This window comes from Bufo bufo, chromosome 6 (genome assembly GCF_905171765.1).
Source record: "Bufo bufo chromosome 6, aBufBuf1.1, whole genome shotgun sequence".
In the NCBI taxonomy this organism is placed as follows: domain Eukaryota; kingdom Metazoa; phylum Chordata; class Amphibia; order Anura; family Bufonidae; genus Bufo; species Bufo bufo.
Genome location: NC_053394.1, coordinates 35,556,345 through 35,575,254, shown reverse-complemented (window position 1 = coordinate 35,575,254; position 18,910 = coordinate 35,556,345). Strand labels below are relative to the sequence as shown.

The window sequence follows — 18,910 nt, the reverse complement described above, 5'->3', positions numbered from 1 at the left end:
ATAATACCACTATAAAGCGCCCAAAAACACCACCATTGGAGGTGCAAATAAGAACTGACCACGATTTATGGAGGCTCTCTTGGTATGAAGGTTTGTGTTGGAGCATCTCTGCAGATCACCCCAAAAAGGCTACAATATTGCGTCGAAATAGCATTGCTCATATAACACTGCCACAGTGAAAAGTAAAACCACAATAAAGTGCCCAAAAACATCACCATATGATGTACACATAATACAGCCACATATACTGCCATATAGCACCTAAATTATATCACTATAGAGATCCCAAATACACTATCATATGATGAACACATAACATTGCCATATATACTACTGCCACATAGTACCTAAATAATACCACCCTAGAGCTCCCCAAACCACCAGCACATGATGTGTACTTACAGTAACATAGCCTACTATAATCCTGCCACATAGCGCCTAAACTATACTACTATAGATCTCCCAAAGGCACTACAATACGATGCACACATAATGCAGCCATATAAAATACTGCCAAATAAAAACAAACTAATAGCTCAACCGGCATATACTGGAGCTTGGCCCACCAACTACCGATTGGTGATTGGGACAAAAACACAAAAAAGACTAAATATAGAATTATGGCTAGCTGACCGTTTATTTGTATATAATGCCTTTACTTAATAATGAAATGTATTGCATATCATTACATCAATAAAAACCAACATAAAATTACATACAGGCAAAAATGAATATTCTCGGTCCCTGATATATTGTTACATTATTATACATGGGGAGCTCACTGATAAAAAATGAAATAATATAATGATAAAAGGTTCGGCTTTATTATTCCATAGTTATAGGTCTAAATCAAATCCAACTTGTTAGCGCTGTTTGTGCAATATGGATTATTCCAATATATTTTATGTAGGTCCACGGTGACCCTTTATATTGCTTTTATCGGGTCTTGATATTCTTGGTCCCTTAATATATTGTTATGTTATTATACATGCCGAGCTCATGAATAAAAAATTAAAATAATCATAATGGGTTCGGTTTTATTTATTTCATTTTTTTATTGTTTTTCAAACCCAATCTATCTATACATACACATTAGTCATTACATAAATGTAAATGTAATCAGTGTTTCATGAAGAATAAGACATATGGCATTAATATCAGTTACATTTTCATAAACTACCCGAGTCCACCCGATACCTCTAACTCAAGACTACTAAGGCCGTGAACAAGGTCCTGGTGGACCGAAACGTTGGCCAGTGTAATCAATTTAATTTTGGGATGGACAATAAAATGAATCTTTTCTAATCATTTCAATACGAGTGCCATGGTCTTCATCTAATTCAGGTATGATAAGTAGCCCCACCTGGTAGACATTATGATCTCGTCTCTATCATGTGTCAGCCCTTTAATCTATCTGAAGTCTGCCTAGATTGTTGGCTTGTTTCCCTATAAGGCACCATGTTGTCAGTCGTAAGGGTGATTCTATCGCTTGTATTTCCTCATCTAATGAGAATGCTTCAATAAAGGTTTTCCAATTTTTAAAAAAAATGTGTTTGTCAGTTTTGTTTTTCTACGTTCCACCTCCACTAACTCCAACATGAAACACCTCTTTAACTGAGAGACCACTTTAAAGGGTTGTGGACATTCCGGCTTTAGCCACTGAGCTAGTAAGTAGTGTTGATCACGAATATTCGAATTGCAAATTTTTATTGCGAATATCGTCTCTTCGAGAATTCGCGAATATTTAGAATATAGTGATTTTTTAAAAAAAAATCAGTACACATGATCCCTCCCTGCTTCTAGCTTGTGGGCCAATGAGAAGGCTGCGGTATCTTTGACTTTAGGAGTAGTGTTGATTGCGAATTTTCATAATGCTAATTTTTGTAATGAGAATTTTCGTAATGCGAATTTTCGTAATATAGTAATTTGCTATATTGCTATACATTCTTGTTTTAGAATATTACGAATATTGTAAAAAAAAAAACTAATATATAGCAATATAGCGAATATTGGAAAAAAAAATATACGAATATAGAGCAATTTAGCTAATATAGTGCTAGAATCTTCTTTGTCTAATAGTTGCAATTTTTTTCTCATCTGAAGTTCAGATTGGAAAAAAATTACAACGATTATAGCACTATATTAGCTAAATTGCTCTACGTTAGTTTTTTTTCCGAATATTCGCTATATTGCTATATATTCTTGTTTTACGAATATTTTTTACGTATATTCTAAAAAACTAATATATTAGTTTTTTTGAATATTCGTCTTTTTTAAAAAAATCTGTACAGTTGTTTCACTTTGGCATATTCCTCCCACGACGAGCATCCCCATCACAATGGGAACGCCCGGGGGTCAGAATATACCATCGGATCTGAGTTTTCACGATCTCATTGATTCTCATTAGGAAAATTCTCATTACAAAAATTCACAATTAACACTACTCCTAACGAATATTCGAATTTGCGAATATTCGACGAATATTCTACAAAATATTCACGAAATATCGCAAATTTGAATATGACCCCTGCCGCTCATCACTACTAGTAAGCATCGTTGTGCTGCTAATAGTATCAGGTGTGTTATCATTGGGACATGATGGTGAGGTGTGGTGCTTTGGAAAATAGATGGTACTGGTGAGTCTGGTAACTGTATCCGTAGTTTGTCTAGCAATAATTGACCTTAGTGCATTGCCAGAGACCATGGAAAAGATTGGTGTTTTCTATCTGACATTTGGGACATCCGGTAATTTTTTTCAGTTTGGTCTTTCCGGGTATAAAAACCGTATATTGCCCTATGTATTGTGCGGAAATGTGTTTTCCTCCACCGCTCATTTACCGTTGCAGAGCATACTCTCTTCCATCCCTCCAAAACCTCTGTCGGAGTATTTAGGTATTTCTTTTTTCCCATTATGAAAAACTGATGTGACTTGTTTCCTTGATATATTGCTTCTTATGTCTCTGTATAGAGAGTGACGGTTGGGTCCGTCTGTCCAATCATTAGATCAAAGTCGTTTTGGGAGAGTTCAGTAAAGCGATCTCGTAGTTTGGTCTTGAGTAAACTAATGATGCTGTAGTAGGACAGGAAAGAGGAATCTTTCACTGCCGTTTTCAAGCTAAATTCCTGGAAGGTGTGAAATCTTCCTTGTTCCGGGTTCCAAAAATCAGATAGCGTTTGAGGACCATGACATCTCAGTGTCTTTCCCGCTACTGGTAGGCCTAGATGTTTGATGTCAATGTGTTTGGAGCATTGAAAAGATAGACCAAAGAGTTTTCTGACCGTCTTCCACGACGCATATGTGTCTTTAAATAACAAACTACGCCTAGCTTTAGGGGGGATATCTGTGAATTTGCTATGTAATAAGGTATCTAGGTTCCGCGGACTGAGGAGGTCTGTTTCTAGTAAATAGTTTGGGTATCTGTCTCTCTTTGTTATCCAATCTATACAATGTCTCATGAGGCTTTCCAGATTGTATGTGCGAATATCGGGGAAGTTGATGCCACCATGTGTTTTAGTCAGTTGTACGGTTTTTAGAGATATTCTTGGCCTTTTTGTAGCCCATATAAAGGATCTAAATGATGTTTCCAATGTTTGAACATATTGGTGTTTAATGAGTAGGGGGATCGTTTGCATGAAGTACAGTAACTTGGGCGCACTCATCATTTTTATAAGGTGACATCTCCCTAAGGCCTCTTTCACACTACCGTATGGCTATTTCTGTGTTTTGCGGTCCGTTTTTTACGGATCCGTTGTTCCATTTTTTGTTTCCGTTGTGTTTCCGTTTCAGTTCCCTTTTTCCGTTTTTCCGTATGGCATATACAGTATACAGTAATTACATAGAATAAATTGGGCTGGGCATAACATTTTCAATAGATGGTTCCGCAAAAAACGGAATGGATACGGATGCATTTCCGTATGCATTCCGTTTTTTTTTTGCGGACCAATTGACTTTAATGGAGCCACGGAACGTGATTTGCGGCCAAATATAGGACATGTTCTATCTTTGCACGGAACGGAGATACGGAAACACGGAAACGGAATGCATACGGAGTACATTCCGTTTTTTTTGCGGACCCATTGAAATGAATGAGACCGTATACGGAACGCAAAAAACGGCCCGCAAAACGCAAAAAAAAACACGGTAGCGTGAAAGAGGCCTAAGATGGATATTGGGAGATGCATCCATCTATCTAGATCTTCCATTATATTTTTAATCAAGGGGGGGGGGGAGGAGTTTAAAGTATATAGAGAGTTTGGTGTTTTACCTATTAATATCCCTAAATATTTTATTGATGTATGTGCGATAGCTATTGGGCTTCTTACTTGTTTCCGCTACATAGGGGAAGATGGCGGAGTCAGGTTTGGTAGTTCACATTTATGTTGATTGACCTTGAACCCTGACATAGTACCAAAGTGTTCCAGCAGGGTTAGTACAACCGTTATATCTTTACCCGAGTCAGCTAAGAAAAACAAAATGTCATCCGCAAATGGAGTATGCCGTATTTCCGCGTTATAGATACTCATTAGACGTTGGGGATTACAACTCACGGCTCCGGCTGATTTGGAATCACGAGACGCCGAGACCAGCGTGCATGAGGTCAATAAGCGGACATCTGTTGCAAACCGTTTGGCTTCTATTTTTTTTCGGCTCGGCGGCTCGTGATTCCAACGGCGCATACACGGCACTGAACGGAGCAGACGGGGAGCACGGGCTGAGAAGGGGGGCTGTAGCCGTGAGTTGTAATCCCCAACATCTAATGAGTATCTATAACGAGAAGTGACATGCTAGGCATCCACTATGGGGATAATTACAAGTGCCCGTTATAAGACAGCGGTAATGCACTGGCGCTACATAGTGTATGCAGGAATGCTGCCAATTGCATCAAGACCCGATAAAAGCAATATAAGGGTCACCGTGGACCTACATAAAATATATTGGAATAATCCATATTGCCCCACAAGTCCTAATATAAGCACAAACAGCGCTAACAAGTTGGATTTGATTTAGATCTTACTCAAAACAATTACACCTACAACTATGGAATAATAAAGGCGAACCTTTGATCATTATATTATTTTATTTTTTATGAGTGAGCTCCCCATGTATAATAATGTAACAATATATCAAGGGACCGAGAATATTCATTTTTACCTGTATGTAATTTTATGTTTGTTTTTATTGATGTAATGATATGCAATACATTTCATTATTAAGTAAAGGCATTATACACAAATCAACTATCAGTCAGCCATAATTTTATATTTACTTCCAAATAAAACCTAAATTATATCACTAAAGTGTCCAAAAGCCACCACCAGATGATGCATACATAATACAGTCATATATAATACTAGCACAGAGCAACTAAATAATACTACCATAAAGTGCCCTAAACCACCACTACATGATACACACATAATATAGCTAACTATAATACCACCACCTAAAGTATCTACATTATACCACTATAGTGTGCCCCAAAAACACCACCATATCATGCACACATACCGTAATACAGCCATTTATAATACTGCCACATAATGCTCAGTTAATCCTACTTTACAGTGCCCAAGTAACAATGCAAGATATAAAAAAATTATGCCGTTTATAAGTGCTCACCTGCTTGGCAATGGTGTGCGGGTAGAACGTGGAGATTAGATAATGAGCTACAGGGACAGGAACCGGTGTGTGTGAATTGTAGGGACAGTGCTGGGGACGATATGTACTGTAGGTGCTCTTCCATATCTGATTACTCTCTTGTTCTGTTTTCTTGTTCTGCAGGCAGCGTATCTGCAGAAATCTGGGGTAAACTGTGTAGTACTCGAGAGGCGCCACGTGATTGGCGGAGCAGCAGTTACTGAGGAGATTATTCCAGGTGAAAAAACTTGTTTTTTCTTCCCTAAAAATGCTATAAATATTTTTGGAACAACAGTAATAACAGCTCATAATAAAAATAAATAACAGCCATCTTTCCCCATTCAAAAATGCACAGATGAAATTTTTTTTTTCAGAATTAAAAAACAAACAAAGCTGCATTTAAAAAAAAAAAAAAAAGAGAAGCAGCACCACACTTGCCCATTGGTTGTGTCTGGTACTGCAGCTTAGGATGTACAAAGGTGGTAAATTATTTCCATTACAAATTCTGAAATAAATCCATTGGAAAGCCATGACAACAAAATTTTAATGCATTACATGCAGATTTTGCCACTTATTTCCTGCATCCAGATTCCACCCTAAGCTGGTAGCTACAGACCAGCTGTAATGATGTCTCCAATACACACTTATAGACAGGAGAGTTTGCTTCCTACTCTCTCACTCAGAAGCACCATATATGTGTCACAGTCCCTCCCATGACAGAGGTGAGAAGATTGGAGAGATTGGCAGCCCGTGAGGGTATCTGACAGTCTCTCTGTTTTCTCCTTTCAGTCTTGTTGTTTTGTAATGACCACACTTCTTGTCAGGTGCAGCTGGTGGTCATTACTGAGGCCCAATTTAGTTCTGACTCACACTGCTTACCATGTGGTGGATATTTCCTGCTGGAGTTGGTTGAGCTGGTGTGTTGTTCAGGGAGAGGTCTAGGGATTCCTAGGAGTAACCATCCCTCTCGCTTAGCTTTGTGGCCTAGACTCCGGTCTATTCCTTCTGTGTGTTATCCCCTCCCCATTACCTGTGACAATATGACATTAAAGAGAAGTACTGAGCAGTATAGATGTGAATAAAGCACTTGGGTGAGATAGATCACTGTTAGCTGCTGAGTCATGTCTGTCTCTCTTCTGTCTGTTTCCCTCTGCACTTCCTCCCTCTCCCTCATCTCCCTATAGACTTTTATGGCATGATGTATTTTGATTCTTCAGTGAGCAGGCAGCTTGTCTTGGTCTAACGAGTATTTGCTGATAACTTCAGAAAATTGCATTTTTCTCTGATAACCTATACTACAAACTTTCTTATATTCACTTGTACTATTGATTAATCAAAGTTGTGTGAAACAACAGTGACCATTTAAGTCTACTTAAAACTGGCTAGACTATTATTATTAAATTCTATGAAACAGGTTTTAAGTTCTCAAGAGCGTCCTATCTCCTCAGTCTTCTAAGACCACAGATTTACAAAGACCTGGAACTAAAGGTAAGTCACACACTTTGTGCTGTAGCATTGCAGGTAACTGTTATTTCTTTTCCTAATTTTGGTTAATTTAAGGGTACTTTCACACTTGCGGCAGAGGATTCCGCCAGGCAGTTCCGTTGCGGATCTGTCAAAACGTATGCAAACTGATGGCATTTGTCAGACGGATCAGGATCCTGATTCATATGACAAATGCATTGAAATGCCGGATCCGGCTCTCGTTTTTCCATGTCATCCGGAAAAACGGATCCGACATTTATTTATTTTCAAATTTTTTGAGGTCTGAGCATGCGCAGGAACACTCGGGGCCGGATCCGGCATTAATGCATTTCAGAGGGAAATAAATGACTGATTCGGCATTCCGGCAAGTGTTCTGAAACTTTGGACGGAGATAAAACCGCAGCATGCTGCAGTATTATCTCCGTCCTGAAAAGTCAAAAAGACTGAACTAAAGACATCCTGATGCATCCTGAACGGCTTTCTCTCCATTCAGAATGCATTAGGATAAAACTGAACAGTTATTTTCCGGTATAGAGCCCCTAGGACGGAACTCAATGCCGGAAAACAATAACGCTAGTGTGAAAGTAGCCTTAGGTAGACATCCACCTACAATAGCTGTCGGATAAATGAGTCTAATGATATAAACACAATGATGTCACGGTACAGGGATAATAAGCACAGTGAGACTGAGGACAGATTTCCTTTAAAGGGCTTTTTACAACTGATAACCCTTCCTCAGGATAAGGCCTCATGCACACGGCCGTTGTTTTGGTCCGCATCCGAGCCGCAGTTTTTGCGGGTCGGATACGGACCCATTCACTTTAATGGGGCCGCAAAAGATGCAGACAGCACTCCGTGTGCTGTCCGCATCCATTGCTCCGTTCCGTGGACCTCAAAGAAAATCTAACATGTCCAATTCTTGTCTGCGCTTTGCGGACAAGAATGGGCAGTTATATTAAAGGCTGTCTGTGTAGTTCCGCCAATTGCGGAACGCACACGGACGCCATCCGTGTTTTGCGGATCCGCAATTTGCGGACCGCAAAACACACAACGGTCGTGTGCATATAGCCTAAGTCAATATCCGATCGGCCGCGGTCCGACACCCAGCACCCACCGATCAGCTGTTTGAAGAGAAGGCAGTGCTCGGACGAGGCTGCCTTTTCTGCTCTGTTTACCTGCTCGCCGCAGTAATTGCAATGGTGAGCAAGTGTAATTACAAGTATGGCATACCCATTGACTTCTATAGGTCGGATCCGTCCTATCCACTTGAACAGATGGGAGTGAATGGGGACGCCATAGGTGTAAACCACTGCAATTACTGCGGCGAGCAGGTAAACACAGCAGAGAAGGCAGCGATCGTCTGAGCACTGCCTTCTCTTCAAACAGCTGATTGGCGAGGGTGCCTGGAGTCAGGCCCCCGCTGATCTGATATTGATGACCTATCCTTAGGTCATCAAGTGTAAAAATTTGCTATGGGGCTCAGTCAGTTCTATCTACGCCCCTGAGTCATTGCATGAGGCCTCTGAGATAATTGGATCACCGGAGAATAGTCTGGTGGGTTTACTAATATTGCACCATCATTTTCTGCTTATAATTTCCTGTGCTTTCTGTATTTTAGAGACATGGACTGAAAATTTATTTTCGAGACCCCCATTCATTCACTCCAATATTAGAAAATGTCAGCGGACGTCCACCCAGGTCTCTTGTTCTTGGGTCAGATATGGCCGAGAACCAAAAGCAGATCGCTCAATTTTCCAAAAAAGATGCAGAGGTACAAATGACTTAAAATGTGATTTTCCAGCTTCCTCTTTGCCAGTTTCAAACACTGTGTTTCCCTTCAGTGAATTGAAACATTAATGTCTATATCCAGCGGATGAAAACCCGTCATAATCATGTCCTATTGAAATAGCTCATGGGGTTCCAGCCCCTGAATGGGAGAATAATTAATAAAAAAAATACCATCTGTGACAGCAAGCAGAGATCTTGTGTTATGCAATTAGCAAGTCCTATGACTGGAGTAATACTTTAAAGGCTATGTTACACTACACCTTCAGGGAGGGGCATTTTTTTATGATCATATTTTACTCATTTTGGGCTAAAAATAAAAAAATTTAATTGGTCTTTATTAAACATATTCAGCCGTTTCTGAGATACAAGGCTTACAAAACTTTGAGTCCCCTCATCTGACAGCTCATGTAGGGCTCCTATCTCTGATCTCTGGACCTCATAAACACTTATATAAAGGGTTTTCAGGGATTAAACTTTTATGTTCTATTAATTATGCCCTGGCCGTACTAACATATATCTAATATGGTTGCATTACTTATTGTGCCCCGTTTTCTCACTTTGCAAACCAGTCATGTGACCTGGTTTGTTATCTTGCTGACCCTAAACTGCACTGCCCGTCGACGTGATGTCAGCATTGAGTGTCAGAGTCAGGGCGGGGCTGCCTCTGTGTATGTGCACGCCCCTTTCCTGAGTCCACAGCCCCTCCTCCGCCTCCCCACTTGTTATCCTCACTATGTAGTAGTGCTCTGTAGGATGCCGCTCGGCTGAGGTATGTCCTGCTCTCAGCTGTCTCTGTATCCATAGATGACAGCCGTGTGATGTCTGTTGCATCCTTTTTTTTTGCGGATCCATTGTAACAATGCCTGTCCTTGTCCGCGAAACGGGCAAAATTAGGACACGTTCTATCTTTTTTGCGGAACGGACATATGGACACACGGAAACGGAATGCACGGACATAGAGTCATTTCCGTTTTTTTCCAAGCCCCATTGAAATGAATGGTTCCGCATACAGACCTGTAAAAAAAAAAAACGGAAAAGAAATACGTTCGTGTGCATGAGCCCTTATCAGTTTGGCAAGAACTGAGTGTTTATGAGGTCAGGGGATTTTTAACCCTTGTATCTCAGGAACGGCTGAACATTTTTAATAAAGATCAACTGAAAAATGACTTTTAGTACAGAATGAGTAAAGTGCAATCAGAGAAAAATGGCCCCGAAGGTTTACATATCCTTTAATCTGTTAAAGTACAGTATTACTCCAGTCACAGGACTTGAATATTGCATAGCACAAATTCCTACTATTTTGAACATCTCTGCTTGCTTTGTACACCCCCGATGGTCCACATGGCCTTAAAGGTCATGAGACAAGGTAGATTTGCAACTTCTGTGGATTCTGCATCGAAAGTTTGCAGTAAAACACGAATGCAATGCAAGTGGCCTGGATTTAGGGCATGAAGAAGATTATCGAATCCACACCAAGCCCTAGGTTTTTCAGATTTCTTCTGATCTTTGCTGTGGATTTTACTGTTTGCAATGTAAATAATGTAATCTGCAGAAAACCCACACAGAAAAAATATGTTCAGATTTTGCAGCCATGTGCAAAGCGGACTCTAGTCATAGATCTGGTAATCGTGATTGGGGAGGGGTTATGCACTTTTGTCTTTTCCCCTTATAATGAATATGTATGTAGGGATTTTTTTTTTACTTTTATATTTTTTATACCTCTTCAGGCATATCCAAAATATGAGGACTTCTTGAATCGCCTGGTTTCTGCTATAGACCCTCTCCTTGATGCACCCCCTGTGGACGCTGCAGCCATAGCTCAGGGGTCTTTGATGACGAAACTGAAGTCCTTTAAGACACTCCGTCCATTAATAAAAGCAGGTGCGAGGCAATGTTTCCCATAAGCTATTGTACAGTAGCTAGTGAGCCGTCAGTAACGTAGGCAAATCTCCGGAGTACCCTGAAATCTTCTGCACTCCAGGACCCAGCCACAGATAGCGTCCTGACAGTGGGGCCAGGACTTTGACAGTGGCATTGCCCTGGAGTGAAGTGGATCACAAGATGCAGGAATAAGGAGGGATGAGTGCCTGCAGAGCCTGGTCATAGGATCTGGTCTGGGGTCTGTATTATATTAGGGGATTTGGTCTGGGGTCTGATCTGGGGTGTACATTAAAGGGCTGTGGGCTCTACATTCTTTAAGGTAGTTATTTGAGGATTCTGGTTGGAGTCTATGTATTTAGGGGTCTGGTCTGGAGACTGGTGCATTTTAAAGGGTATGGAGTCTACATTTTTAGATCTGCAGTCTATTTATTTAATGGGTCTGGACTGGAGCCTGTAACTTAAGGGGGTCTGGTTTACCTTAGGGATTCTGGTCTAGGGTCTCTATTTATTAGGGGACCTGGTCTAGGGTCTGTATTTATTAGGGGTGCACGTTGCTTGTGGCTGCAAATATACATCTGAAGAACACATAGTGCAACAGCACTCTACAAACCAAAAGTAGAGTACAAAGTATATTACATTGCAAATGCTATGCTATGCTAATAACTTAGAGATGCTTAGCAAATACGTTTTGTACAAAATCATTTGAGCCCGTCTGCCGCACACCAAGGCGATCTCTATAAGACGGGTCCTAACACTAAAGCTCACCTGTTGGGTGCCATAACAGCGACCATAAAATCCAGGAAGTGCAGGTCCCACATGCATGCTGGGCCCCTTTTGGTTTATATCTGTGTGGAGCCAAAAAGTCCCTGGATTCAATGAAGGCCATTTTGGCTCCACACAGATATAAACCAAAAGGGGCCCAGCATGCATGTGGGACCTGCACTTCCTGGATTTCATGGTCGCTGTTATGGCACCCAACAGGTGAGCTTTAGTGTTAGTGCAGTACGTAGCCCTGTACACTTACAGATCAGGCTGCACTTTTCCTCAGAATCCTGTCTGTCTTTCTCCAAGGCCCGTATGCCCTAATGCTGGCTTTATCCTTGGTTAGGGAAAACTTCCTCTCGTATATGTCTCCTTGCTTTAAATATATCCTTCTGCCCTTCAGCTCTCTCTCTTTAGCTGGAATAAACTTGGCTCTGCACTGTTCTTTTGTAGGAACTTAGTTTCTCAGGAAGCAGACTCTTCTCCTGGTGGCAAGCTAGGAGCCTGGGCTATCTAGCTGCATGTCAGAAGCTGCTTCTCAGCTACTCCCTGGCTGAGGTGACTCTTGGCTTCTGCACACACTCTCTCTGACTGACTCTTTCCTGTCTGGGCCTAACTATTTATATAAGGGGTTCCCTAGCTCCCTCTACTGTCTAGGAGGAGGAACTACACCCTTAACAGGCCTGGTACACAGGAGATAACATAAATAACATGACAATATACATTAAAATGCAATATAAAATACAATGACCGTGTTCCACAGGAGGTGGAGAACAACATGACCCAATTGACCCTTGTGTAGTGCCCACCCTTACGTAGTGGGACACTACATTAGGACCCGTCTTATAGAGATCACCTTGGCGTGCGGCAGACGGGCTCAAATGATTTTGTACAAAATGTATTTGCTAAGCATCTCTATAAGTTATTAGCATAGCATTTGCAATGTAATATACTTTTGTACTCTACTTTTATGTTCTTCAGATGATCTGGGTTTTGTATTTTTCTAGGAATTTGGTTCTTGGATTTGTATTCATTTAGGGGGTCTGGCTTTTATATCACTTTAAGTGGTCTGGGGTCTGTATTACTTTAAGTGGTCTGGTCTGGGGTCTGTATTACTTTAAGTAGTATGGTCTGGGGTCTGTATTACTTTATGGGGTCTGGTGTGTGGTCTGTATTAGTCCAGACGGTCTGGGGTCTGTATTAATTTTCTTGTTTGATAATTAGGGTCATAGTCACTATTTTTTTTGGGGACACGTCCTATGTAAATGAGTGGAGCATAAAGTAAAAGATCACCTCTCCATATGTTGCTTTTCATATTCTCCCTGATGTTCTTCTCAGGAGTTTCCAAGTCTATGGCATTGGCTTCTACGTGGGCATTAGTCCCATTTTCTTGTATATGACAAACAGCATGTTCCTGGTATAATGCTCCTAGTTATTGATTTTCAGGCTAATAGAAGTTGTACATCAATGTGATATGAGAGGCGCAGAGCTGATATATGAAATGACTTACAGATTTATTGGTAACCTTGACGCTCATTCTGCTCCTGATAGGAATTACACTGGGGGGCCAACTTCCAAAATATTACGAAGTCCTCACTGCTCCAATATCCAAGGTAGGCAACCTGAAAGGTATAAACTCTTCTCTATGTATATACATATGCATATGGACATCATGGGGGGAAGCTCTCCTCCGGACCCCAACTCTAGAATGGACAGCTGAAAATGTAAAGCAGCTCTTATTGTGATGGACCAGGCTTGCTCTCATATTACAGTACATGGTTGGCCAATAATTTGAATAGCTACAATGTAATACTGTTTTTCACCTGCAGGGGAAGTGTTTGGTCAGGCCAGACTTCCCCCAGCAATAGCAGGTTTAGGCCTCTTTCACACTTGCGTTGTCTGGATCCGTCGTGCACTCAATTTGCCGGAGGTGCCCGCCGGATCCGTAACACCGCAAGTGAACTGAAAGCATTTGAAGACGGATCAGTCTTCAAAATGCGTTCAGTGTTACTATGGCACCCAGGACGCTATTAAAGTCCTGGTTGCCATAGTAGTAGTGGGGAGCGAGGGAGCAGTATACTTACAGTCCGTGCGGCTCCCGGAGCGCTCCAGAATGACGTCAGAGCGCCCCATGCGCATGGATGACGTGATCCATGCGATCACGTTGTCCATGCGCGTGGGGCGCCCTGACGTCACTCTGAAGCGCCCCCGGGAGCCGCACGGACGGTAAGTATACTGTTCCCCCGCTCCCCACTACACTTTACCATGGCAAACAGGACTTTAGCGTCCTTGCAGCCATGGTAACCATTCAGAAAAAGCTAAACGTCGGATCCGGTAATGTGCCGAAACGACGTTTAGCTTAAGGCCGGATCCGGATTAATGCCTTTCAATGGGCATTAATTCCGGATCCGGCCTTGCGGCAAGTGTTCAGGATTTTTGGCCGGAGCAAAAAGCGCAGCATGCTGCGGTATTTTCTCCGGCCAAAAAAACTTCCGTTCCGGAACTGAAGACATCCTGATGCATCCTGAACGTATTTCTCTCCATTCAGAATGCATTAGGATAATCCTGATCAGGATTCTTCCGGCATAGAGCCCCGATGACGGAACTCTATGCCGGAAGACAAGAACGCAGGTGTGAAAGAGCCCTAAAGCCACAGTGATCAGTTTCAAGGACAGCTTCAGTTTATGACAGTATTCCCATCACAGACACTATTGCCGTATTGCACCTTTGGGACATGCACCTATGTCAAGAACCAGGGTTTCCCCTGATGATGGGAGATGTTAGTGTGTGGCTCTCCCCATTCACTGCACATGACTCTTGTTCTCGACCTAGGTGCCAGTCCCAATGTCGGGAGTCGGGACCCTTATCTATCAGACATTTATACAGTAGAATATCCTGTGGATATAAAATAAAATGACTGAGATGGAAATGCCCTTTTAATCCGTTCAAGACACCCATTCTTGTTTACACCCATTCTGGCCAGATGCTTTTCCATTTTTTATTCGCACATGCATCTTTAAAAGCCATAAATGTTGCATCTTTTTTTTTTTTTTGGTGATACATTGGGCTTTATTTTATGTCATATTTATTTTTTAAACCCCAGAAAATATAAAATAAAAAAGCGAAAAATAGTCTGTTTTTCAAATGTTTTTTATTTAAAGTGCAACTAAAATACTTTTTCAAATGTTACCCTTTTTCCCTAACAGTTGTTTTTATATAGGGGATGCATAAATTATGGTCACTGGGGATGGTGCTAGAAGCTATGGCGTATAGTGACTGTTTTTTTTAATTATTTTTATTATTATTTTCTATTTTAATTTTGCTTTTATTTTCTTTTTCACTTTGTGCCCACCATAAAGTCATACACGCCCTTTGGATGGGCATTTAACATTATTTTTTTTTTTATTACCAATTTCTGCTGTAACTGGGGCTGACATATTTGAATACAGGCTCCAGAAAGGTTGCAATTAGGCCGTTCAGTCTCACTGTAGAACTGATCTGGGTATACTAAGACCCAGCAGCTCATGCAGATATCTGGCCCTCTGCAATCACATGACCACTAGGAACAGAGCAGGAATCAGCATCTACATACCGCTGGAGAAGCCAGTGACAGCCATGCTCCTCAACCCCACAGGTGCACAATTAGAGTACAGCTAATCAGGAATGGACATTTTGCATAGACTTACTTTTGATAAATCTTCCCCATTGAATGATGCCCCCGGTTGTCATTAAATACATTTGTTAGCTTGTTTTTAATTTGGCAGATTTTGGATGAATGGTTTGAGTCCGAACCCTTGAAGTGTACCCTGGCCACCGATGCAGTGATTGGAGCAATGTCCTGTCCGTCCTCTCCCGGCAGTGGGTATGTGTGTCTTGGCCTAAGCTAGACAGCTGTGGGGAGGGGGTTCTCAATGCTGGGACCCATTCTGATCACTAGTATGAGGGGATCAAGGTCTTTCCTATAACTCCTCTCTCAGTTGGCTTTTTCTTTATCTCACGGAGAAGTGTATGGAGTGGTAGTGGGCATGCTCAATGCAACTCCTCACCACAGGTATGGGAGACCAGGGTCCACCATACTCTTGCTCACATAGGGCCTCCCTGTGGGGTTTACCAAGTAGATAGGTGATAAACATTGTTACTGGGGAAAACTCCTTTATTTAAAGAAGTTGCCCAGGATTTTTAAAAAAATATGGCTCTGTGTAGAGAGTATGCTAAACGTAAAAAATAACCCAAATTCCCCTGTCCAGCACTACTGACCCCTGGGGTCATTATTTAATTCCCTGCTGCCTGTTTCTTTATGACTACTGTTGCCGGTCACAGCCCTCAGCAGTGATGCCTACAGGTACGTCAAGAGATTGCTAAGACCAGTGATCGGCTGCAGTGGTCACGTGATGTTCTGTATGTGACGTCATCACTGCAGGACAAGTAAGCAAAGACCAATGAGGATTACTACTAGTAACAGCAGAAGTCTCATATTTTTTTTTTTTTTTTATTTTTAAGTAACTGGCAATGCAGCTGTATAGTGTAGTGGTTAACATTCTTGGTTGAAATGTAGAAGGTTGTGAGTTCGAACCCCGCCAGAAACTTTTCAGAAATAGAGGGTAAATAACATTTATATATTTTTTATATTTTTTTTAGTAATTGTAAAAAATGTGTAATTATAAAAAAAAAAGAATATATATATATATAGATAGAGAGAGATAAAATCATACTTCTGATATATATGACTGCATAATATGTGGGAAATTACTACTGATGTTTCAGCCATACTATATTTACATATATTTTATATATTCTAAATATATAATAATATAAATAAATATATGTAACTATATGCAAATATATGTAAATATATGTAAATATATTATGGCTAAACTTATATATATGTTTAAATAAAATTTAGCCTCTATTACTGAAAAGTTTCTGATGGGATTTGAACTCACAACTTTCTACCTAACAGCCCAGAATTTTAACCACTACACTGTACAGCTGCACAGCCAGTTACAAAAAATATGAGACTTCTGCTGTATAGGAATACTTACTACTAGTAACAGCAGAAGTCTAATTTTTATTTTTAAATAGAGGCTAAATTAGATTTGAATACACTGACTCGAGCGTCGCGCTCGAGCACACGCAATATTCGTCCGAACACTGCGATGTGCCGAGCTGGTGTTCGACCGAGCATGCTCCCCCAACACTATACATGAGTCTTGATCACTTTATTGTATATCAGCCTATTAGTGTGCATGCATTGTAAGTGAGAAAGTGGATGAGCAATTAAAGGGGTTCTCCAGGAATGAGTTAATATGGCTGCCAGCAACAAATGCTAGAATGTGAGCAGGACTGATTGCCTCCACTTCCACAGCTGCCTTGGGGGCTGCGGGGATGAATATACTACATACTGGTGAGCGATCCTGTCCGGCTGCTCAGCCATGATGGCTTATCGTAGGCAGGATCATACCATTACCTTCTATTGTAGTGCAGTGTAATTTGTACTGAGCCCCCCTGCCCCCAGGCAGCTCTGCAAGTTGAAGCAACTAGTTTTTGCAAACATTCTAGGACAGGTTGATGGCGGCCATTTAACTAATTCCCAGAGAACCCCTTTAAATGATTTTATGACTCTTTGTTCTCTTGAGTTTACAGGTATGTTTTACTCCATCATGTCATGGGGGAACTGGAAGGGAAGAAGGGGTCATGGGGCTATGTAGAAGGAGGAATGGGCATGGTTTCCAATGCTATTGCCAAGGCTGCGGTGGAATCAGGGGCTGAAATTTATACAGAAAAGGTATGTTTGTACACTAATGGTTACAATAGGCATTCGTATTTTAGGTATTTTTGTCAAATTCAAGTATACGGCTGGCTAACAGGTGTAGGTTCCACTTCTGGGACCCTCATCTTTCAGGAGAATGGTGGCCCAGTGATGGACCTCTGTTGCCTCCTCATACATAGCTGCCAGCATAATTCGGGACATTTACCGTAAGTCTCAACTCAGGGCCGCCCCAAGAAGTTAAGAACACTGAAGTTGAAGCAACTATGTTTTCCGCATGTACACAGACCCATTGAAATGAATGGGTGCGGATTCAGTGCGGGTGCAATGCGTTCACGTCACACATTGCACCCGCACGGAAAACTCGCTCGTGTGAAAGGGGCCTCCGGGGCCCAACACCAGGAGCCACAGTAGTTCTGTTTAAACCAGGCTCTGTTCCCATCTTGTTATGTGTGCATCTATGCTGACTATTACTATAGGTCAGGGGTGGGCAACCTCCGGGACTCCATCTTTTGTGAAACTACAACTCCCAGGATGCATAATTGCTCTGTTCTTCTCAGAACTCCCATAGAAATGAATGGAGCATGCTGGGAATTGTAGTTTCACAACAGCTGGAGTGCCGAAGGTTGCTGATCCTTGCTATAGGTGCTTTCTTGTACAGGGTGGCCACCGCCCCCCCCCCCCCCCCCCCCCCTTCCCAAAAAATAAAACCAAAAAACTGATTTTTATTCTTTTACCATTGTGGCTAATGGCCGACATATGAAACCATATGGCTATACAGTGGGAAATGTCAGTTACAGGTTTTGTCATTCGAAAACCCCAAATGAGATACAAACAGAAGCTTAGATCACCATAGGGTTCTGTGGTAAGCTAGTTTCGTTCAGTAGAACCTCATGGGGTCATACATAATACTGTGCTGTAATACGTGACATATTATGGCCCTCTGGAATGGACTTTAGAAAACAAGTTTAAGTATTTGATAAAACGAGGCTTGTTCACATACTAAAAATCTACTCCCACATGAAACACGATTTGCAGAAGTAGGCTATACATGTGGGCCTGTTGCATCTGTTGTTTTTTGCATGTTTTTTTTTTTTCTGACTATGTAAAGTCCTCTTCGGTCAAGTGATGTTATTTTTATTATAGTCTGACTAATGACTTCCTCTTCCCATTACTGACACAGTAAAGCTCACCAAGCACCTGCAGGCCCCTATCTAGAAGATGTTACTGGTGGGGGCCGATGAGTAAAGAATAATAACTGGAGCAGTTAGTAGTGTCTGCGGCGTTCCGAGGCTTTATGGATGGGAGATAATCATTGAGAGTCCTAAATGTATCCGCTCCAAGTGTAGCCAGGTGCTGTGGACTTCACAAGCCTTTTTTTTCTCCAAAGTTTAGCAAATTCCCACATAAATCAGTCAATGGGGGTCATTTACAAAGGCCCGCTTTTTACGCCGGTCTTTGTTTCCACTTTTGCGCTGGCTTTGCTGGCAGAAGATGCACCTAATTTAGGACAAGGCGTGCCCCTAGGTGCCCCCTCAGCAGTCTATGTCCCTGGTGGAAAAAGTAGACCAGCACCTGGCTGGAGTAGT

At 41.5% G+C, this 18,910-nt stretch overlaps 1 protein-coding gene across 1 annotated transcript in view; it reads left to right on the top strand.

Annotated features, from left to right (window-relative positions):
- The window catches only part of PYROXD2 (pyridine nucleotide-disulphide oxidoreductase domain 2), a 113,621-nt gene that overhangs the window by 31,537 nt on the left and 63,174 nt on the right, over positions 1-18,910 (top strand). Inside the window, exons 3-9 of the mRNA XM_040437144.1 lie at positions 5,783-5,876; positions 7,053-7,126; positions 8,742-8,894; positions 10,639-10,792; positions 13,106-13,167; positions 15,319-15,416; positions 17,198-17,339. Of these exons, the coding sequence (XP_040293078.1) occupies positions 5,783-5,876; positions 7,053-7,126; positions 8,742-8,894; positions 10,639-10,792; positions 13,106-13,167; positions 15,319-15,416; positions 17,198-17,339 (777 nt within the window). The remainder of the gene's footprint in view (positions 1-5,782; positions 5,877-7,052; positions 7,127-8,741; positions 8,895-10,638; positions 10,793-13,105; positions 13,168-15,318; positions 15,417-17,197; positions 17,340-18,910) is intronic.